Source organism: Ambystoma mexicanum, chromosome 2p (genome assembly GCF_040938575.1).
Source record: "Ambystoma mexicanum isolate Mex_15411 chromosome 2p, UKY_AmexF1_1, whole genome shotgun sequence".
Taxonomy (NCBI): domain Eukaryota; kingdom Metazoa; phylum Chordata; class Amphibia; order Caudata; family Ambystomatidae; genus Ambystoma; species Ambystoma mexicanum.
Window position 1 is genome coordinate 50,390,928 of NC_090923.1, and position 24,272 is coordinate 50,415,199.

General features: G+C 46.6%; 1 protein-coding gene across 5 annotated transcripts in view; it reads left to right on the top strand.

Annotated features, from left to right (window-relative positions):
• The window catches only part of PLXNB1 (plexin B1), an 830,120-nt gene that overhangs the window by 719,541 nt on the left and 86,307 nt on the right, over positions 1-24,272 (top strand). For all 5 annotated transcript variants that reach the window (XM_069643229.1, XM_069643227.1, XM_069643226.1 and 2 more), the window contains 7 exons: positions 338-509; positions 7,883-8,125; positions 12,361-12,537; positions 15,246-15,394; positions 16,000-16,100; positions 22,072-22,289; positions 23,247-23,425. In XM_069643229.1, coding sequence (XP_069499330.1) covers positions 338-509; positions 7,883-8,125; positions 12,361-12,537; positions 15,246-15,394; positions 16,000-16,100; positions 22,072-22,289; positions 23,247-23,425 — 1,239 coding nt within the window. The remainder of the gene's footprint in view (positions 1-337; positions 510-7,882; positions 8,126-12,360; positions 12,538-15,245; positions 15,395-15,999; positions 16,101-22,071; positions 22,290-23,246; positions 23,426-24,272) is intronic.

The window sequence follows — 24,272 nt, forward strand, 5'->3', positions numbered from 1 at the left end:
CTCACTGCATTGCCACGTCCTCCCGCATAACCCGAGCCCGCCCTATCTCGCCATCAGCTTCACTCAACTTGCCCACTTTAAAGTGGTCTCCCCACAATTTCTAATTGTTCTGTCCCTCTGGTGTGTGTTTTGTTGCTCATGGGTTTAGGGGTAAAGCCAGAGACCTTGTAGGAATGTTTGCTTTTTGTTTGTTTATTCATTTATATTGCGCACCGGACCCGAATGTGTGTTAGGATAAGGCAAGGACTAGGCCCCTTGGTGCCCCTCTGCTAGCAAAGTCTCCGTTTCTTGGTTTGTTTACATGGTGTGTCACACTCTTCCTCCATGTTCCTTTCAGCGGTGGGCGAGTCATCCTGGTCTATGGGCAGAACCTGGACGTGGTTCAAGCCCCAACCATTCAAGTAACGGTTTCACCAGCGGAACGTCGGCGGCGCCGCGGCCTGGGGAGAAAGCGCCGGATCATTCCGGACACGGAGTGCCCAGAAAATGCCATCTGCAGTGTGCAGCGGGTAGGTACCAGCAGACAGAAGTGGACGAACGAAAACAATTTGCTCATTTTCTAAAATGCGCCAATCTGTATAGCATTTACTTCAGGTGCATATTAGAATGGTTGGTAGGGCTGGGGAAGGGGAAGAGTCATCACAGGTCACACAAGCACTAGGACTGATGCAAGTAATAATGAAGCATGTATTTCTTATATAGCGCTACACGCACCCCCATAGGTCTCAGAGCGCTGAATAACAGTAGACCTTGTTATCTCTTCAATGGCTGCCATGGCGGATAGAATTGGCTTCAAGGTCATTTGCCTGATCTAGAAATGTTTGAACAACCTTACTCCTTCCTAGCTGGTGGACAGAATCAGTAGATACTCACCCACCAGGGTTCTCAGTAGATACCCACCCACCAGGGTTCTCTCTCAGTAGATACCCGCCCACCAGGATTCTCAGTAGATACCCACCCACCAGGGCTCTCAGTAGATACCCACCCACCAGGGCTCTCAGTAGATACCCACCCACAAGGGTTCTCAGTAGATACCCAGCCACAAGGGTTCTCAGTAGATACCCACCCACAAGGGTTCTCAGTAGATACCCAGCCACAAGGGTTCTCAGTAGATACCCAGCCACAAGGGTTCTCAGTAGATACCCACCCACCAGGGTTCTCTCTCAGTAGATACCCACCCACCAGGGTTCTCAGTAGATGCCCACACACAAAGGTTCTCAGTAGATGCCCACCCACCAGGGTTCTCAGTAGATACCCATCCACCAGGGCTCTCAGTAGATACCCACCCACAAGGGTTCTCCGTAAGTACCCACCCACAAGGGTTCTCAGTAGATACCCAGCCACAAGGGTTCTCAGTAGATACCCAGCCACAAGGGTTCTCAGTAGATACCCATCCACCAGGGTTCTCAGTAGATGCCCACCCACCAGGGTTCTCAGTAGATGCCCACACACAAGGGTTCTCAGTAGATGCCCACCCACCAGGGTTCTCAGTAGATACCCACCCACCAGGGTTCTCAGTAGATACTATCCAACAGGGTTCTCAGTAGATACCCATCCACCAGGGTTCTCAGTAGATGCCCACCCACCAGGGTTCTCAGTGGATACCCACCCACAAGGGTTCTCAGTGGATACCCACCCACCAGGGCTCTCAGTGGATACCCACTCAAAAGGGTTCTCAGTAGATACCCACCCACCAGGGCTCTCAGTAGATACCCACCCAACTGGGTTCTCAGTAGATATCCACCCACAAGGGTTCGCAGTAGATATCCACCCACAAGGGTTCGCAGTAGATATCCACCCACCAGGGTTCTCAGTAGATACCCACGCACAAGGGTTCGCAGTAGATATCCACCCACAAGGGTTCGCAGTAGATACCCACCCACCAGGGCTCTCAGTAGATATCCACCCACAAGGGTTCTCCATTCAGGGGATCAACTGCTTTTGACGATTCTATCTTCTTGTGTCTCAAGGGGAATTTGAGGATTTACAGTATATGGTCCCAGACTTTAGAACAGCCTCCCTCTGGAGTTTACAGCATTGGAACCGTAAAGCCCTCAACACCTATCTCTTTAAATAAAGGGATTGAGGGGCACTGGGCTTCCAAACACTGTTTGCTATGTGGATTAGTTAATCACCCTTCCCCTGTCGTGTCTTTTTTAATCATCTGCACCGTTATCTGGTTAAGTCTGTCCTGTGCGCACTATAACACTCAAATCAAATCTCACAGTGTGGCACTCAATGTATCGACCTCGGAAGGATAAAAGGCTGAGTTGACACTGCCAGGATGCAAACCTGCTACAGCAGACTGTGCACAGATATTAGGGGCGAGCTCTTAGCTCCCTGTGCTTTCTGACCGGCTCTGGACCAGTCCATCACCAGTCATGCTCATGTTCGGGATGGGGAAGAATCAGTCACATGTCACGCAAGCAGTAGGACCAAGAAGCAGTCCCTCACCTATTATGCTCATGTTAGAGATGGGACAGAGTCAGTTACATTTTACGCAAGTGGTAGGACTGAGGAGTAGTCCATCACCTATCATGCCTATTTTAGGGAGTGGGGCGAGTCAGTCGCATGTTCTGCGAGTGGTAGGACTAAGGAGCAGTCACTCACCTATTATGCTCATGTTAGAGATGGTGCAGAGACATTCACATATCACGCAAGCGGTAGGACTATGGAACAGTCACTCACCTATCTGCTCATGTTGGGTATGGTGCAGAGTCATTTGCATGTCATTCAAGCGCTAGGACTATGGAACAGTCACTCACCTATCTGATCATGTTAGGGTTGGGGCAGAGTCATTCACACGCTGCATAACCGGTAGGACTATGGAACAGTCACCTATCTGCTTTTGTTAGGGATGGTGCAGAGTCATGCGCTAGCACTATGGAACAGTCACTCACTTATCTGCTCATGTTGGGGATGGTGCAGAGTCATGCAGATTACTCACAAGCTGTAGGACTATGGAACAGTCACTTATCTGCTCATGTTACAGATGGGACAGAGACAGTCACGTGTCACGCAAAGCGGTAGGACTATGCAACAGTCACTCACCTATCTGATCATGTTAGGGTTGGGGCAGAGTCATTCACACGTCACATAACCGGTAGGACTATGGAACAGTCACCTACCTGCTCATGTTAGGGATGGTGCAGGGTCATTCACATGTCTCACAAGCGGTAGGACTTTGGCACAGTCACTCACCTATCTGCTCATGTTAGGAATGCTGCAGGGTCATTCACATGTTGTCCAAGCGGTAAGACTATGGAACAGTCGCTCACCTATCTGCTCATGTTAGGGTTGGGACAGAGTCATTCATATGTCGTCCAAGCGCTAGGACTATGGAACAGTCATTCACCTATCTGCTCATGTTAGGGTTGGGGCAGAGTCATTCACATGTCGCCCAAGCGCTAGGACTTTGGAACAGTCATTCACCTATCTGCTCATGTTAGGATTGGGGCAGAGTCATTCACATGTTGCACAAGCGCTAGGACTATGGAACAGTCACTCACCTATCTGTTCATTTTAAGGTTGGTGCAGAGTCATTCACATGTCGCCCAAGCGGTAGGACTATGAAACAGTCACTCACCTATCTGCTAATGTTAGGGTTGGTGCAGAGTCATTCGCATGTCGCCCAAGCGCTAGGACTATGGAACAGTCACTCACCTATCTGCTCATGTTAGGGTTGGTGCAGAGTCATTCGCATGTCGCCCAAGCGATAGGACTATGGAACAGTCACTCACCTATCTGCTCATGTTAGGGTTGGTGCAGAGTCATTCGCATGTCGCCCAAGCGGTAGGACTATGGAACAGTCACTCACCTATCTGCTCATGTTAGGGTTGGCGCAGAGTCATTCGCATGTCGCCCAAGGGCTAGGACTATGGAACAGTCACTCACCTATCTGCTCATGTTAGGGTTGGCGCAGAGTCATTCGCATGTCGCCCAAGCGGTAGGACTATGAAACAGTCACTCACCTATCTGTTCATGTTAGGGTTGGCGCAGAGTCATTTGCATGTCGCCCAAGCGGTAGGACTATGGAACAGTCACTCACCTATCTGCTCATGTTAGGGTTGGGGCAGAGTCATTCGCATGTCGCCCAAGCGGTAGGACTATGAAGCAGTCACTCACCTATCTGCTCATGTTAGGGTTGGGGCAGAGTCATTCACATGTCGCCCAAGCGGTAGGACTATGAAGCAGTCACTCACCTATCTGCTCATGTTAGGGTTGGGGCAGAGTCATTCACATGTCGCCCAAGCGGTAGGACTATGAAGCAGTCACTCACCTATCTGCTCATGTTAGGGTTGGGGCAGAGTCATTCACATGTCGCACTAGCGCTAGGACTACGGAACAGTCACTCACATATCTGCTCATGTTAGGGTTGGGGCAGAGTCATTCACATGTCGCACAAGCCATGTCGCACTAGCGGTAGGACTATGAAGCAGTCACGCACCTATCTGCTCATGTTAGGGTTGGGGCAGAGTCATTCACATGTCGCACTAGCGGTAGGTCTATGAAGCAGTCACGCACCTATCTGCTCATGTTAGGGTTGGGTCAGAGTCATTCACATGTCGCCCAAGCGCTAGGACTATGGAACAGTCACTCACCTATCTGCTCATGTTAGGGTTGGGGCAGAGTCATTCACATGTCACACTAGCGGTAGGACTATGAAGCAGTCACTCACCTATCTGCTCATGTTAGGGTTGGGGCAGAGTCATTCACATGTCGCACTAGCGGTAGGACTATGAAGCAGTCACTCACCTATCTGCTCATGTTAGGGTTGGGGCAGAGTCATTCACATGTCGCACTAGCGGTAGGACTATGAAGCAGTCACTCACCTATCTGCTCATGTTAGGGTTGGGGCAGAGTCATTCATATGTCGCACTAGCGGTAGGACTATGAAGCAGTCACGCACCTATCTGCTCATGTTAGGGTTGGGGCAGAGTCATTCACATGTCGCACTAGCGGTATCATGCGCGCTAGGGAAGTCTGCCACCTACATGTCAGTGTTAAGCCGTGTTACTGACGCTATCCAGCCTTAACCACTTCTCAGCTGCAGCACCTTGGAGTAAATACCGGACAGAAGTCCTAAATAATAAGTGGGGGAACACATTGTGGCCGTGTGGTGCATGGCTTCGAGATTGCACCTATGCAGATAAAAAACCTTAACCAAAAAGAGTTAACGGTGCCCTTGCTCGCTTGCGCAGAGGTGCTCTGCGGCGCGGGTCTCCGTTTAACATTCCCTCCTACCTGTGGCTTGCTTGTCCTCTGTCTAGAAGTAGTGTCCCCTCCACCTGCGCTTGAGTAAATATGGCATATGGTCCGTTGTATTGTCGGCCAGCAGGGAGCCCGCGGTACACCCCATTTCGGCGCCACAGGTTCGGCGCGGGCCAATTTGCCGCGACCAGTTCGGCGACGGGACGTTTTGGCGCTCGGATGTTTAGGCGCGACAGTACATGCCCGCCCATGAGTTACTGTGTTCCGCTGCACCTTTCCATTGTAAAACCTTAAACTATACGTAATGAATCCATTGTACTGTAAACATATGCAGCCAGGGTTTTCCAGCTCATCATTTTGAAATGGGCATCTGTGTCTTTCATCCGGCTGTGCAATTATTTCCCAATATGTCAAACCCCCACCCCAAAGGGACGAGGTGACATTGTTTGAAGCAGGCGGCTATTACCTAAGGGACCTTTGGACCCGATGGCGAGCGCTCTTTAGTCCACTCTGAGCACTTAGACCACGCCCCCTTGTTAGAGACCCACCTTGATTGCTCATGCCACTGAACGTACTGTTTACATCACCACCCCCTGTGCTATATTTATTGGGTGCGGAATAGGGTGCCAAGGTTTTCATCTTAACGAACCGGCTCCTGCGCCGAACCGGCCGCGCCGAAATGTCCTGCTCCGGGGAGCCCGGGTGTAATAGGTTCACATGCAGGCTTCTCCTGCCATCTGCTGGACGATGTCGGAACTTTATGGTGCAGTTAATTCCCGATAACGCATTCATTCGCTCCACCCAGGTCTACATGAACTTGATCTGTCCTCGCTGACGTCTGCCAGACGCCTGTCTGCATTTTGGGCCCTTATTTCTGTTGCATCCCCTCACCACATCTCCTCCCCCTCCATCCCTGCCTTTCACATAGTGTAATGAACGCATCTTCCAGAAGTAGGGTGACCAGATTTAAAAAATAAAAACCAGGACCGGGCAACTGATATGAAAGTAGGACTTACTCTTGAAAGTGGCTGTCGAGGCAATACACTTCAGTAGCGTTTGGAGAAGAAGGGGGTATAAGTGTTACTGTTCAAATAAACACATATTATAATACATTTTTCACAAACTAACACTATCTTAAGTTGTAAAATGCAGCATTTCTTTTGGGCGAGATTGTGCATTCCTGCCTGTCAGCTATGAAGACTGTCTAGCAAAAACAGGGACCCCTGCAGTTTCCATTGCAAACATAATCTTGAGAAAGGGGCACAGAGCAGCAAAAACCGGGACGGTCCCGGAAAAACCAGGACGTCTGGTCACCCTATCCAGAGGGCGCGCAGGCTGTACTTTCTGCCGGTCACTGGCTTGCCATTACTATACTCTGATGGCCTACTCCCAAGCAAGGCACCCCGTTTCTCTCTGAGGACGGCGCCAGGCACGGTTTTAATGTTTCCGCAGTAGTTTGACCACACCGTTCCCTTGCCTTCTGTTACCAAACATATTCTCATGTACACACCGTCTAGGTTTCAGTTTTCCACTCTTGGCCGAGGCTTGGCAGTCACAGAATGAACATTCCGAAAGATGATCTGGGTTGTAGAACACATAGGAATGCGCTGCGCGCAGCCCGGGCAAATAAGCCATCACACCTCTGGCACAACGCGTCCCTCCACAGACAAGCCTCGGTGATCTGAATCTACTACAGGGGGGACTTGGCACCATACAAAAGAATTTCACCATATCCTGCTCCCATCCATCTTCTTGTGCCTCCCTGTCCTTGAGCTCTCTGCCATTCCCCTGTTCTCCGTCACCGACTGCTACGCGCTCACCTCGGGTTTCATTACCCGGTTCCCTCCCGCCAACTCCCTTTAATGCTAAACATAGAAAGAGGACTCTGAGATGAAGGGTGTTTCTAATGCTCACAAAGAAGCATGTCTGAACCCTTTTTTTCATTTCTGGGGTACAATTTCTTTTGTTTTAAAAAATATAGTTTCTTTTGTACATGTTTTTTAACTATGATGGGCTTTTGAGAAGGTTCTTGCGACCTTGCGAGTAAACTGAATACCTTAAGCAAAGTTTTTTAAAGTCAACATTTATTGGTCGTAATATTCATGTGTTATGTTGTTAACCTACCTTACTCCAACTCACCTATTCTTTATTCCGGGCGGGTTATTCCACATTCTGTAATTAGGCCTTCATTTCAAAACCATTTGCTCAATTTCTTTATAATGAGGCACCAAGAATGTTAAACATTCTGTTCAGGTTGGTGGAATCCCTCATTCTGGACCATGACAGAACATGTACCCACCGCTTTCAGCAGATGCTAAGCACACAGTGTTATAAGCACCTAATACCAGTAGTAAAGGGGTGTGTGTTCTTCCATTAACTGCATTCCCTCTAGAGGCGCGACTGTCGGCCGTGCTTGCAGGGTACCCAGGAGTCTACAGCTTGACTACATTTTGTGCTTGTGAACACATCACATACTTTTTCTATTGCCACTTTCCCTTGTGTGGCAAAGCCGTGAGAGCCTACAATTGGCCTGACCACTGGTAAGTGTTGGCAGCTAAGCTTCATCTTAATGAGGTCTCACTTGGGATTTGGGGGTACGCTCAAGATCCCCCCCACATCCTCCTCTGTTCTCACTATAATCATACGTTTTTTTCTTTCCCATTGCTTGCAGTTTCAAGAAACGTGTGCGATAAACTCGTCCTACCTCATGCTCTGCAAGACCCCATCTATCAACCTGCAGCTGCGGAACGCCCGCGTCACCGTGGAGTTCATCCTGGACAACCTCCTCTTCAATTTCAACAACCTTAACGCCGCCCCTTTCTCCTATGAGCCGAACCCAGTCCTGAAGCCGCTGAATGCTGAGGACCCGGCCAAGCCCTACAGGCATAAGCCGGGCAGTGTCATCTCCGTGGAGGTAAAGCTCCGTGGCCTCCGCGCTCGCAGCACACCCGGAACCTGTCGTTCGTTCTTCTTCCGCAGTGATTCTTCTGAGTCCCAGTGTATGGGAATGGGTGAACGAGATGCATAGTATAGCCATGTTCTGCCAGTTCTGCCATGCCAAAGCATTTAAGTCCCCTTTCCAGCAGATGCCTATTTTCTATTGGTCAAGCCGGGAAGCCCTGTGGCACTGTTTCCCAATTATATTGATCCATATCCAGCATAGTTCTTTGTATCAATGCTGTATACATGTTGTAATTTCCGAGGACAGGGCCTGTCTTTTGTTGGGTCACACACCAAGTGTTGTAGTGTGGCAAGAGTTCTGTGGCCAGGCATGCCTCAGTCACCTTGTGTGGTTTTTGATCCATTCAGATGTGTTGCAGGAGCAGCTGTTGTTGGCCTTCCCCAAATGCAGAGCTCTGTAAAATGTTAGCAATGTATACAGTATTCTTTGCATAGTTCTTGGTACTTTGAAAGGACTTTATTTTACGGACAGTCAAAATCTTTTCATTGCCTTACTATTCAGACTATTTTGTGAACCCTGTGCCATCTCCCAAAACTCAATTGTCTGGTAGTTGTGTGTTTGTTGTGTAAGATAACCCCAATGTAGATCAGGAGGGCATTTCCTTAACTCGGCTTGCATGTGTTCTCTATGAATCCTCAACCGCTACATGTCATGTTAGGGATAGTATTACAAGCACGCCCTTGTTGACCTTGTCTTTTGAGGATCGAAAGACGACGTGCAGTAGTCTGCGATTACCACTAGATGTTGGACTATATGCAGAGCATGTGAATCTAAGCAGATACAACCATCAGAAATGCTATTATGGCAAGTAATGCATGTCTTCCTCTTCTGCCTGGCACAGAAATCTGGAGCTCATACGTTGCGAGATGTCGCTCTTTCTGGGCACGTTGCCGATTCGAGAGCAACCTGCACCAGTTACTTGTGTTCTTGTGTGTCTGGCTAACAATGGCCGTAATGGGATACAACACCTGGCATGGCCTTTAATAATGGTTATTTATCACTCTCTTAATACCAAAGAGGTTTCTAAGCACAGACCCAGATTTCAAACCTGTGTTGCTCCACGTCATTTTGCTTCCAAGACGAGCGTGTTGCCACTGAGCCAGAGGCATTGGTAGGGAATATAAGGGGTTGTAGCCCCCAATAGAATCTCAGGAGCTACAATCAAAAGGCTAGCTAGCCCCCAGTCCTGACAGTTCCGACATTAGCATAGCCCGGGTCTTTCCCAGACCAAGCAACAGCCCTGCACTGATCTATACTACCCGGGCCTTGACCTGCATCTTTTTTTGTCTAGGGTTTGCAAACTACTGTGTGGGCTGATCAGAGTGCATCTGTCTATTCAGACAGAGGGGACTGGACCACTAAGACCCTGTAAAGAGCCGGGCTATGTAGAAGGGCACTACACTTGAATAGTGCCCTTCTGCTATTTTGGCAGCCTTGCTGCATGTGGCCCTGTAAGAAAAGGGGGCATTGGCATTTAGTTGTAGATGCAACACCTGTGGTGTTGATCAGAGCAGGTTTGAACTACCCAATTCTTGAGGATCAGTCTGGTTCTATGTGTTTCGTAGTGAAATTCGTAAATATGTTTATCTGGCCTGGAAGACCCAAGATCTGATACATTTGAGCGCTCTCTGCCTGTGTTGGCCACCAATGTGTGTGGATGTCATAGACCTAAAGAGGCAAACCTTGTAAATCTCGGATGCTGTGACAACTGGTAGGCCTGAGGTAGGTGTATGTGTATGGTGTAAGGTGGTAGGAGGCTTTAGAGGAAAGTATGCTAGTTAGAAAAGGTAGAAGACCAGAACCGGGTACATACATCCAAGTGCATTTGGGCTGAGATTAATCCAGCTATGCAACACTAGATCTAGCTATGCAACAAGAAGGCTACCAATGCCATACATATCAAGACATGCAACAGTTAAATTGGATATGAAAAAAGGGATATTCTGCAATAATTAATCTAGCAATGTAACAACAAATTGAACTAGAGGTGAAGCAATACACCTAGGCAACTAAGAGCAAGGTATAGTTGGGTGGCAGTTCAGCAAAATATAGAACTATCTAAATATGCAACAATTAATCTAGAGGTGAAGCAATTAATTTGGGCAACAAAAGAGTGAGATTCTGTGGTACAGCCATGAATTAAACCATGCATCCTAAATGTAGGTATGCAGCCCATTGGATACCAGCTAATTTGTTTATGCACTAATTAATCTAGCTATGCAACAAATTAATGTATCTGTACAAACTAGTTACCACTAGTTCATTACACCAAGCTTTATTTTGATAAAAAGGATCCTCATAAAAGCAGAACTAAATACTATTTAACAAATATAGTTCCAAAGGGAATCTGGTAATGCAATAATAAATGTGGCTTTGCAACACAATTCAGTGGTGTAAAAATGTAAAGTGTTCTCCACAGTGACAAATCCAGCTGTGCAACAATAAAGCTTTGTGACAGTTAATCCAGCTGTGCAACAATAAAGCTTTGTGACAATTAATCCAGCTGTGCCACAAAAAACGTACAATACTAGAAAAAAAATAACTGTGCAGTAATTAATTTAGTAGTGGGAGGACGTTAAACTGCCTATGCAATAATACAGTTAGATGTACAACGTGTATCTTAGCTATGTGACAATGTAACTAGCTATCTGACAATATCTCTGGCTTTGCAACAATGAAACTGGCGGCGTAAAAACATAATCTGTCGCTGCAACAGTAAATTTGGCTATGCAGACATTTCTCTATGAAAACAGTTAACCTAGTGGTACATCAGAAATTGATCTGGCTGTGAAACAATACATCTGGCTATGCAGCACTAGATTTAAATTGATCTGGCTATGCAGCACTAGATTTAGGGGGTTTAGATCATTAATCTGGCTATGCAGCACTAGATTTAGCGGGTTTAGATCATTAATCTGGCTATGCAGCACTAGATTTAGGGGTTTTAGATCATTAATCTGGCTATGCAGCACTAGATTTAGGGGGTTTAGATCATTAATCTGGCTATGCAGCACTAGATTTAGGGGTTTTAGATCATTAATCTGGCTATGCAGCACTAGATTTAGGGGTTTAGATCATTAATCTGGCTATGCAGCACTAGATTTAGGGGTTTTAGATCATTAATCTGGCTATGCAGCACTAGATTTAGGGGTTTAGATCATTAATCTGGCTATGCAGCACTAGATTTAGGGGTTTTAGATCATTAATCTGGCTATGCAGCACTAGATTTAGGGGTTTTAGATCATTAATCTGGCTATGCAGCACTAGATTTAGGGGGTTAGATCATTAATCTGGCTATGCAGCACTAGATTTAGGGGTTTAGATCATTAATCTGGCTATGCAGCACTAGATTTAGGGGGTTTAGATCATTAATCTGGCTATGCAGCACTAGATTTAGGGGGTTTAGATCATTAATCTGGCTATGCAGCACTAGATATGCAGCACTAGATTTAGGGGTTTAGATCATTAATCTGGCTATGCAATCGAGATTAGAGTAGTCTAAAAAATGAATCCTACTATGCAAGAATAGATCACACCATCAGACATGGATGTTATCTATGCATGTAATAATTAGTCTAGGTCTGCAAAAAAAAACATATATCTAGGACACATTTAATTTACGTATGCAATAAATAATCGAGGTGTTCAGCAATTAATTTGGATATGCACAAATACACTCTGTGTACATTAAATAGTCCAGCAGTGCAGAAGAATTGACAGGGGTCTATAGTAACCATTCTAGCAAAGGAAGAATTGATGTGGATACGGGTAGCCAGGAGTGAAGTACAAACGGACAAAGGATTAATGTAGCTATTCAGCACTTTATTTATGTAATACATTGGAGGGTTAATCTACTAATGCAATATTAAATCTAGCTATGTTATAATCTGGCAGTGCCAAGTTTAACCTAGCCCCGCAACAGCTGATCTAGCACTGTGACAAATAAACTAGCTATAGGAGTTAATCCGGCAATTCAACCATTGATCGGGGGCAGTCGCCAAGACGTTAAGTGATATCTGCGAACCTGCCCAAGCCCCACATGTTCATATCCATGATGGGTGATGACATTTCTCTGCACTGCCTCTGAATTTATTTTAAGTATGGTATGGTCTACTTTTGAGCTTCTTGGTACTCAAGACTGAAATTTCACTGAAGTAATGAATGATTGCTTCACCTCTCTGTTTCAGGGTGAAAACCTCGATCTGGCCATCACGAAGGATGAACTGGTGGCAATGATCGGCGAGGGGGTGTGCATCGTTAAGACACTGACGCACAACCACCTGTACTGCGAGCCGCCATCTGAGCAGCCAATCCCACGTCAGCCGATGAAGCGGGAGGGCATGGACTCCCTGCCTGAGTTCACGGTAACCACGCTGCTCTATTTGCACGAGCGGGGTGGGGGGTGGAACAGGCTGCACCGCACTGTATTCTGCACCATACCTACTGTGCCCTTAGGCTCACCATGAAACCATGCAGTGAGATTTTAGTGCTTCCGGTTGTCGCTTTTCACTGTGTGAGCTCACTTCCTCTCAGGCTCGGTTGCCCAAGCGCTCTGTGGAAGGCACGCGTGCCGAGGGCGTGTGATTCAGCATGCAAGTACATGTTATATTGGGTGCACCCAGGACACTGTGCGTCTTGTTAAAAGGGGGCAGCGTGGGATAAAAGAGGAGGGGTTAAGTCTGGGAACCCCAGGGGCTCACATTGGAACTTGGTTTAGCAATGAGGGCGAACTTCAAGGGCACTACTTGTTGAAGAGGAAGAGCGCTCATTTAAGTTAAAGTTAAGACAATATGAAACGTGTTTAGAGAAACGTGTAATGCATGTACCATTTATAGAACAATGAACCCCAATCTGACTTTCTTCCTGGCGCTTTGGGTGCACACTTTTGCGGGTGACTTGAGAATTCAGCAGGGTACGGTGCTGGGGGAGAACGGTTCTTTGGTCAGCAGTGAAGCTCATACATACATCGGTCCTCCTAGTAGTGCCTGTTAGTTCTCATCTTCTTGGTGTTTCATGGGTCCACACTTTCCTGGTGATATTTGACTCCTGCCAGTCTTTCTCTGCCTGCTGGTACCCAGTGATTTGACCCACCCCCCCCCCCCATGTTGCAGGGCTGTCTGGTGTTTCTCCATCCTTCTGGAGGTGTCTAGCTGGGTTTCATGGTCCTACACCCTCCTGGTGATATTTCCTCAGCCCTCTTACCCCATGTGGTGGTGGTGGATGGTTGTCTTTCCACCGCGTGGTATTCAGTGTTCACCCACCTCAGTTATTCTACTGATTATCATTAGTTGTCCACCTTTCTCCTCTTGGAGTCTGTTGGTCCTCAACCTTCTTAAAAGGAAAGTGTTTTAGGTTCTTTCATGTGGTGTTTGGTGCTCTTATGTCTTCCTCCTTGTGCTGTATCCTCCTGGTGGTGTCTGATGGTTCAATGTCTCTGTTTCATCTGTGCCGTCTCTTACAGTAGGTGGACTGCGGGTCCCTTGTGTTAGTATCTGTGTTTATACAGTGCTTTCCCCAAAGTGCTGTACAAGATTAGGCAGGACAATAACAAGACCAAACAAATTCATGCCCAAAATGATAGCGGGATTAGAAAGAAAGAAACATAAAAGTAGATGGCGTCGTAGAAGATAGAATAGCTAGAGGTAAAGAATTCTAGTACTTGGGAGTGCGTAAGAAAAAGATCCAAAATGGAACTGGCACATGGTGGGTCTGGGAACAGACAGAAGAAAGCGATTGAGAATATAAAGAACTATAAGGGGTATATAGAGGGTAGGACACATATGGAGGGGCAACCTTTGTTCTCCGGCTCTTTCCTAGTGGTGTTCGTTTTCATTTGGTAGTTCTGTGTCCTCCTGGTGGAGTTCCTTGCCAGCTGGCTATTGATGGCATTGGGCGATTTTGAACTATGCAAAATCTTAATAGAGCAGGACAGGTTCACTGTGATTTTATTGCGGAAACAACAGTGACGTACAATTACAAAGTGTAATAAATATTGCATGAATAAATATTGAAATTACTTTTTCAGTGCACATTGTAAAAATAGCTATTTTCGGGGTGGGGAGATCCCCCTGAACCCCTTTTACTTTACCTCTCTTAGTCCTAAACTCTCCTGGTCTCCCTCCCATTTATCTCAATTGTTACCTAAATCTGTTTTTGATACCTAAAGCCCACTCCTATCATTACATTTTCTTTTCTTTATTTTAATTTGTTTCTGCTTTTTGGTATTTTTTACCCACTCTCTTATTTCTTGCATTATTATCACTGGATCCCAGCAAGAGTATGGAGACTGCTTCTCACCCGACACCTCCTTGCAGGGGTGTCCTTCACCTTGAGCCTGGCCGCCTCTGTGTATCTAAAGCAGTGGTCGAAGTGTGCGAAAAGAAGTAGTGGAGCTATGTGCCCTGCTGGCCTGCCCCTGCTCCCCACAAACCCCATTGCCACAACCCCTCCCACACACAATACACCCCCGCAAACACTTGCACCTGCTGTTTAAGGGAACGTTCAGTGCAGTACACTGAAAGTGAAGGTTTCAACTTCTTCCTACACTTTTATTTTAAAACAAAACCATTCCGGAACGGTTTCATTTTAAAATAAAAGTATAGGAGCTGTACAAGCTAATTAAAAAAAGTATAGGAGCACCGCTCCCGACCGCTCCCGCTCACTTCGACCACTAAATGGGTGTCTTTCTGCTGGTACCAGAGTCGCACACCTATCAAACTGCACTAAAATGCAACATGCCGAATGCATCGTATCTCTCACCATGAATGGTGACGCTCTCAAAGAGCGATCAATGTCTGTGATTTCTTAGCAAGGTTGCTTTGAAAGAGAAACTTCCTTCGCGTAATGGTTTCTGAGCCTTAGCTCGGATCTGTGGAGGCTGACGTAGGCGAGGCTCTGCTTTTGTAGTGGGTATCTGTACTTTCGGGCTGGGCTATGATTCTAGGGTTTATAAAGGGGGGATGGAGTGTTCTAAAGCAAGGTAATCGAGGGGTGGGAAGTGCAGCTTTTCTTTCCATGTTTCTTAATTTGAGTGGGAGCTCTTTGAAACTATTGCAATGTTTTTGCCTTTTAGGTCCAGGTGGGAAATTTGAACTTCTTACTGGGTCGAGTGCAGTACGACACTGAGAGTCCGCTGACCTTCCCCCTCGAGGCTCAGATTGGACTGGGAGTGGGGGCTTCCTTCGTAGCCCTCATCGTCCTCATCATCGTCCTTATCTACAGGTGAGGCGAGACCACCACCTAAGCATGCTTGAGAGGTGGCGCCATGAAAATGGTTTCTGTGCATGCAGAGGTTCTGGCTGTCCCTTCCCCGCGGTGCCCGGCACATGCCTCCTTCCCCTAAAGTCCGCCATGGAACTGCCATGCGAGGAGGATTGCTTTAATTGGCTGGTAAAAGCAAATTCATGTTTGCAGCAACAATTGTGTAACACGTGTGAGTGTTGTTGTGATTATTGCTGAGGTTCACGTCAATACGACCTGCATTCCAAGGCAGTAGATGGAACTCATTGGAGCGCGTGGCTAGACTGGCTAGACGCCTAGACGTTTAGGGAACCACCCCCTGCCCTCACTCGAAGAGGACATTATGGCATTGTCGAGACCAGTTGCGTATTATCAGTCGCAAGACTGGGTTGTGGGCAGTGAGGGTTAGCAAACAGCTTTCCAAACACTACACACTAAGGCTTTGGAATCTTGTGCAGGTGCACACTTGCGCAATACAGTTCAGATATGCAAGATCGGCGTTTCTCAGTGGCCGATGGGGTGCAGGAGTGTGTAAACACGTGAAATGTGTCTTTAATCCGTCACCTCTCTGCCCCTCCCCCTTGCAGACGGAAAAGCAAACAAGCTCTGAGGGATTACAAGAAAGTCCAGATCCAGCTGGAGAACTTGGAAACGAGTGTGCGAGACCGGTGCAAGAAGGAGTTCACGGGTAAGTGTGGTGCTGCTCGACTGCGCATAGTCACCCAGTCTCCGCCGCGCAGCGCCTCAACGAGCACCTGGAACAGTCCTTCCTAAGCCCTCGATTGCCCCCTTATAATGGCACACTGGATAATATATTAATGCGATCATTTAGTACTGGGTGTTATTACCCAACTCAATGGTACTCATTATATTAGTATAAAAGGCGTGACCAGCACATTCACCACCGGCAACAGTGGTCAAAATCAATTTAAAAAAGTAGTGGACGCATGTTCCCTTCTGCCCCAACCGACCCCATTCCCACCTTCACTCTCCCTTCCTCCAATATACACCAAATGACTGGCTCCTGCCTTCTCTCCACTCCCACCACTGTGTTTCACAACTCTACTATCAAGACTGCAAGAAACACACAACGCGAAAAAAATGCACCTTAAAAGACCACCACTACTTTCAGCCACTGTCCTCCCCAGCACGCACCTCTGGGGTCACGGCTATAGGTGTTCACGCCCTTTACCTATTTTACCAGCTCCTCACTCACCAGCTGCCTTCAACCTGGATCTATTCCATGTCATCAAGTTCAATTCCATCGAATCCATTTAATCGAATTCGATTCCATGGAATCGAATTTGATTCCATAGAATCCATTTAATCGAATTTGATTTATTGAATTCGATTCCATGGAATCCATTCCATGGAATCCATTTAATCGAATACAATTCCATGCAATCCATTTAATTGAATTTGATTGCATGGAATCCATTTAATCGAATACGATTCCATGGAATCCATTTAATCGAATTCTATACCATCAAATAGCTTTTTTGTAGTCATTTCATTGCAATTGTATACAAGGGGAGACCCCATGCAGACCCCACCCCATATTCCCCCAGCATGTATTATTGCGCTATCCACCCTCCCTCCCCCCAACATGCATTTGTGGTGCAATTTGCTGTTAGAAATTCGATGGAATTGAACTAGATGGAATTTCCTATGATGGAATTTACCTATCCCTTCTACGGATCCATACTTCAATCCATCCATTCTCTCAAGGCACAACTATTGTCGCCCACCTTCATGCAAGGTCAGCTATCGATGTCCCCCCTTGAGGCTGAATAACGTCACTCCAGCATACTTTGTTTTCCTTGGCTTCCAAGCACCAAGACGCAATTTACTTGTGTGGTGGGCACTATTCAAGTTCCATCTTCAAATACAGGTAACCCTTCACCATCTAAAATGAAAAAAGAGAACTGTGCTGCCACCATTTTGCTCCCTGGCAAATACCATTTCCTGCTCTTAAAGTGGGTCATGGGCATTCTCACTCCTAACCCCCAATAACAGCTGACCCATCGCTGGGTACATATGTTCATACTAAATTAAGGTTAACACAGTATATAAGACAAAGTATACTCTTTAAAGTAATATCTGTATTTGCAGATAGGTACTTATATCACACATATGCAAATGAGAAACATGCCCCTATACATTCCAAACTTCTACCTAAACAAGTATTAAACACTAGATCTACTGTAACTAAACTGTAAGTATACTTGTAACCCCTTGTGTGAAAGTCGCCCAGATAACTCTGGGTCAGGTGTGCCATACAAATAAACAAACAAACAAACACAAAATTACAGGGGATACTTGCAGATATTTTTTAGATGGTTTTAGAATTTAAGAGTTGTTGAGACCAAGTCAATAAGCATTATGCAGTTATACTGTGGACCTAGGTTCTGCAATCTTTAGCACTGAAGAAAGTTTGGACTACAACTCCCATCAGCCCTATCCATTAAAGTCAGTGGTGAGGGATCATGGGAATCATAATCAAAACATCTGGAGAGGTGAAGGTTTCAGACCCCAGCTAAATATTACCCGAGTCCAATGAAGGACCGGTAGCAAAGGCAGCTTTTGGTGCTGGGGTGGGGGCGTGGATAAAAGGGTGCCATGCGGGAGGCTGGGTGGTGTCCGTGTCAGCAAGGGGGGAAGTATGGGGAAGTGGCAGGCCCCACCCCGGCTCCACCACTGTGAAGAACCACATCAAAGGAGATATAGACACAGGTTTGAAGATCAAGGCAAACCCCATTGCTGTGAATGTTGCATCCAATGGGGTTTTGAGAAAAGGTTTGGGTGTTTTGCCAAAGTCCTGTCTAGGACAAGAGTTAAGAAAGCCCACCTTGGATGGGCAGGGTTGCACCCCTTAGGTTTAGCCTGAACAACCCAAAGGTTTGGTAGCAATGGCTGAGCAGACGGGCTTAGTCTAGGAGGGAGGAGGGTTGTAGTGAGGCACACAGAACTCAGTACATAGTTAGTCCAAGGAAACACTTATACACATAGGAGTTATATAAAAATAAGCATTTATTTTATATACAGTAGGACTTTAGAAGTAAATCGGGTAAGTACTTTTCACAGTAGGTCATATGCCAAGAATACAGTAGCAATACTTTCAGGATAGGTAACACAGTAAATGTAGTGAAAACACCTGGAACAGGTAAGCAAACTTAGTTAGGAATTGCAATACTTTAGCTTAGCCGAACCTAGGCAGTCCAACCCTGTCTTATGTGAGTCACAAAGTTAGTAGGGACACTGGGATACCAGTGACCAAAGGCTGCCGAAGTAAAGGCAGGAAAGCAGAGTACAATGTCCCACAAGGTTTATTTATTTATTGTTCATTTGTCAGGCACTTATACAGCAAGTAATTACTGTTTCAAAGCAGGGTAAAGGGAGGGAACAGGGAGTGAAACACATTAAAAGAAACAAAAAAATTAAAAACAGCTGAGGGAAAAAGGAAACGACAAACGTTCTATGCCTTGTGACTATTCAGAGCGTGCAAGTGTAGCAAGGAAGAAGGCAGAGGGGGAAGATGCTGGAGTGTCCGTGCTCGTGGGTGAGCCACAGATGAAGTGCATGGCAAGGTGAGTGCTATAGTTTCCTGAATTTAGGACCAAGGCACAGATGGAGGGGGGGGGGCTGTTCGAAAGGAGGGAGCCAGCTGAGGAAAGCGACTGACCTCCTGCCCTCTGTTTTGCTAAAACGCTTTACACACAAAGAGTTGGTGCCAGAGGAACGTAGAGGTCTGGAGGGAGAGTATTTAGTAAGATAAAGTTGAAGATAGTGTGGTCCCTTATCCAGAAAGCCTTGTGGATGATGCAGAGGGATTTGAATTTAACACATGCAGCAACTAGGAGCCAGTGAAGACTTTTTAGGGCAGGAGAGATGTGGTCCCTGGGCTTACGGCCAGGGAAAAGTCTTGCTGCTCTATTCTGGATTAGCTGGAGGGGTCGCAGAGTGGAAGAAGGTAGATTCCGGAGGAGGCTTTTGCAATAGTCAAGCCTAGAGAGAAACAGGGCTCGGGTAACATTGAGTCTCTGGGGGAAAGTGAGAAAAGAGAGAATTCTTTTGAGAAGGAAGAGCTGAAAAGTGAGATTTCTTGGCAATGTCCTGAGTGTGAGGGAGGAGGAGAGAGAGTCGTCGAAGATGACTCATAAGTTTCTGGCTTCAGAAGAAGGAACTGGGGGAGATCCCATGGTGGAAGGCCAGAGTGAAGGGATGATGGGGAAGGGAGCAGGGGTCCTGATGGGAAGAATCTCAGCTTTACAGGCATTGAGGCAGAGATCGTTGGAAGTGCACCAGGACTGGATAGCAGATAGGCAGTCAGGGATGATGGAGGGTGCTAAAGGGTCAGCAGGAAGTTTGAAAAAGAGTTCTGTGTCATCTGCAAAACACTGGAAGTTAAGGGGAGAGGGATGAGATGAGGTGTACCAGCAGAGCAAGGTAGATGTTTAAAGAGCCAAGGGGAGAGGATAGAGCCCTGGGGGACACCACAGGTGGAAAGCGAAGCAGGAGAGGGGGAGATACCCAGGATGACTTGGGACAAGCTTTCAGTTAGGAAGGATGCCAGCCAGTCCAGTGTCTGTTCCGAGATACCAAGGATATCATGGAGTCTTTGTATGAGGATGGAATGGTGGTCCGTGTCAAAGGCAGAGGTGAGATCGAGTAGGATGAGGACAGCTGGGAAGTTGGTCAAGAGATACGAGCAGTTCTTCATGAGTGTTCAGAAGAGCAGTTTCCCTGCCTCTGGATGCTCGGAATCCAGATTAATGGTCGTGGTGACCACCAACAAGTTCGGCATGAGAGTTGAGTTGGGGCAAGGCCAGCTTCTCCAGCAGTTTCCCCAGGAAGGGGGTGATGGAAATAGGGCAGCAGTTGGCAGGACAGGTAGGGTCTGCTGAGGATTTTTTCAGGAGGCGGCGCACAAGGGAGGGCTTGAGGGAGGAGGGGAAAGATCCAGTGGCAAAAGAGTAGTTGAAGAAATCAGTGAGAGCGGCGGCAAGGGAGCCAATGTTGTCCTTGATTGTTCTGGATGAGCATGGGGAGACCTGTTTAGAAGAGGTCTCCGAGCAGACAATGGTGCATTGCAAGATGTTGCACCGAAAATTGGCACAGGGTCCTAGGGTATAGCTGCCACCAGTCTGTGAGTGAACACACTGTCTGGATAAGGAACCTCCCCAAGGGTCACAATGGGGTACTTTGAAAGTACCCCCACCATGGTAGCCCTAAGCTACAAAGGCAGCACATCAGAAATGAGTTCGTCTTCAGAGAGGCCTTAGGACTCACCTCCCTCGATGCACAAACAGGAGAAGGTCCCAGAAAGCCCTGACACCACCAACGTCAGCCAATGAATCCTAACAAAGGATAGCTGATCTATTACTCATTGGCGCGGGTCCCAAATCTACTATTCCACTTTCCGTCACACAAGACAGAGAAATCATCTCCCACATTGATTCACTCAAGACCCAGATGTAGTGTCCCATCTTTATGCAAGCCCCATTCAACCCACCATTAGCCAAGGCTTAGCAATTGCCTTAGACATTCGCTCAATCCCCAGATGTTGTCTTGCACCTTCATTCACTCAATCCCCGATGTTGTCTTACACCTTCATTCACTCAATCCCCGATGTTGTCTTACACCTTCATTCACTCAATCCTCAGATGTTGTCTTGCGCCTTCATTCACTCAATCCCCAGATGTTGTCTTGCGCCTTCATTCACTCAATCCCCAGATGTAGTCTTCCAGCTTCATTCACTCAATCCCCAGATGATATCTTGTGCCTTCATTCGCTCAATCCCCAGATGTTGCCTTGCAGCTTCATTCACTCAATCCCCAGATGTTGTCTTGCGCCTTCACTCACTCAATCCCCAGATGTTGTCTTGCGCCTTCACTCACTCAACCCACAGATGTTGTCTTGTACCTTCATTCACTCAATCCCCAGATGTTGTCTTGCACCTTCACTCAATCTCCAACTGTAGTCTTGCATCTTCACTCAATAAAACCCAGATTTGGTTGTGCACCTACATCCACGCAAGCCTCTGAAATCGTCATGCACATTTATTTACTCAAGCCCAAGATTTAGTCCCCTATTTTCATGCAAACCTTATCAAACCTCCCATAAGTCAAGACTTACCTATTTTCTTAGACATTCACCCAAACCCCAGATATCGTCTGCCACCTTCATTTACTTAAGCCCCAAGTATAGTCTCCCACCTTCACTCAACCCTCAGCTATCAACTTGCTGCCCCTTTGAAGCCCCACATCTAATCTCCAGCATCATTCAATCAACCACAAGCTAACGACCTCCCCGTTCACTCATACCCACCTCCCTAGTCTTCTGCTTCCGTTAAATCAACCCCAGACATAGTGCCTCGAATCCTTTCATTGTGGTAGACCAAGGTGCAAGGCACATTCGAGGCGTGATTTGCCAAGGGCCACTCAATTTGCATAAATGAGGAATTTGTTTTGGAGCACGAGCACAAGACTCCTATTTGCACAAACAGAGACATAGCCGCTAACATGCCTGGTCTTCCGATCTCATCCATGGAGCATTGGGGCCTAATGAATGAAGGTTTACATGGCAACCGTTTGGGATATCGCGCCATTGAGCATGTGCTCACAGGCCTTCCTCACAGTGTGTTTCTTCTTCCTCACCAGACTTGATGACCGAGATGATGGACCCCGCCAGTGATTTGGTTGGTACTGGGATCCCCTTTCTGGACTATAAGACCTACGCAGAGAGGATTTTCTTTCCTGGGCACAGAGAGTCCCCGCTCCGCAGAGACCTTGACGTGCCTGAATGCCGCCGGCAGACGGTGGAGCAAGGCTTGGTGCAGCTCTCGAACCTGCTCAACAGCAAACTCTTCCTCACCAAGGTGCGTTACAAATACCATATCATATCATATCAAGGTAACCACATCATGATCTGGGAACGGGTTTCTGACAAGATGACCATGATTTTAGAGAACGAAGAAGGCACCCGTTCATTACATTATAATATCGTTTTTTTATTTAGCGTGTCTTGCTAATCCCTCCTGCTTCTAATGGCTTTAATAATGGGTCTTACTGATGCTCAATATATCAACTTTATGAAAATGAAGGGTTTGGTTACCTTTGCCAGGGTTTGAACCTGAGACACCAAGTTGTAACATTGGCCCATGTCTTTATCGTTGGGTCTCATACTTCCCAATATGTACCGCTCTGCATCCAAACCAGTATCCCACTCAGCCAATCAGAAGCCGGTCCATCTGTCCCATTGTTTCCTATGAGAGAATTATTATTTATTTATAAAGGTTTTTCTTAAGCGCGAACTTGGCCCGAGGGCATTGGAGCACTGTACCATTATTAACATAAACAATAATATTAGCACCATTCAATTGCAGAAAACTGATTGGTCGGACTAGAAACCAATTAATATAGAGTTTTCCCTTTTGTTAATACTTAAGACTTATTCCATAACCAGGTCTTGATACGTTTCCTGAGTCTTCAGTCATCTGTATGTTTTGTGGTAAGGCATTCCACAATTTTATAGCGCCCCCTGAGAATGAGAAATTTCACCTAAACATTTTTGTGAGGGAGAATTCTCATTTCTTTGTTAATTCCCTTCTACCTTAGAGACCCCCAGCTCATATCGATTGATTACCCTTGCTTGGTTGGAGTCTTGTGAAATCTTAGGTCATGTGTGATATTTCGTTTGTCAAACAATGCCCTGATTTATGTTAGAGGATGGAGTGCAGTTTCTCTTCTGCTCATAACACTTGTGTATTGGCACTCTTCTCTTGGTCACGAAGGCTTGTGCGGTATTGAAATCTCTCTGTTTCTTGGCTCCGCAGTTTATCCACACATTGGAAAGCCAGCGAACGTTTTCACCAAGAGATCGCGGCTATGTGGCTTCGCTTCTCACCGTGTCCCTTCATGGGAAGCTGGAGTACTACACCGACATCCTGAAGACGCTTCTTAATGATCTGGTGGAGCAGTATGTGGCCAAAAACCCCAAGCTGATGTTGCGGAGGTAAGAAGTTGTTGGAAGTATAACCAAGTGGTCACCAGTGATGATATCTCTGGTGAAAACATCAAGGGTCACTCGATATCTTTTTTAAAGGCACTAAACCCACTCCACAACATATTTTAGTACTAGTGCTGTTATATAAACAAACTCCACTCCTAGAATATTTGGGTAAGGTATTGGATAGTGCCTTTAAAAAAAATATCGAGTCATCCACAATGTTTTCCCCAGCGTTTATGATAGTTTATTGATATAGCGCCTATACACAATGTGTTTCAAAGCTCTTCAAGACAAGGGCGGGAACAAGGGAAAAAACAATGACATTCTTACACGCCATGAACAGTAAGGATGTGAAATTAACTATCATACTCGTCCTGACGGCATTTCAGATAGTGCAAGAGCTAAGACATAGATAAGGAAGGGAGGGGGAGAGTGGGAGGGAAATGGAAACAGTCAGGCGACTACTGTACTAGGCCTGATGACATTTCTGGTAGAGCTGGAGAAAAACGAAAGGTGAGGGAGAGGGGTGCAGAAAGGGAGGGGAGGAACAAAACAAGTGACTATCGTACTATGCCTGACAACATTTCAGATAGTGGTGGGGGTTGGAGGGAACAAGTAAGGGGTGGGGAGAGGAGACAGGCGAGGTTGCTATCATACTAGGTTCATGGACAATTCTGATAGAGTAAGTGCATAGAAGAGCGTAAGGGGAGGAGGGGAGGAGATAGGAAAAGGGAGTCAGGGAGGCCGAGGGAACAGAGAGTAAGCAGTCAAAAAGAGTGGAGAAGCGGGAAGGGAAAGCGAATACAATAGCAGAAGACATTAGTAACACATAATGTTGCAAGCCATGTTACAA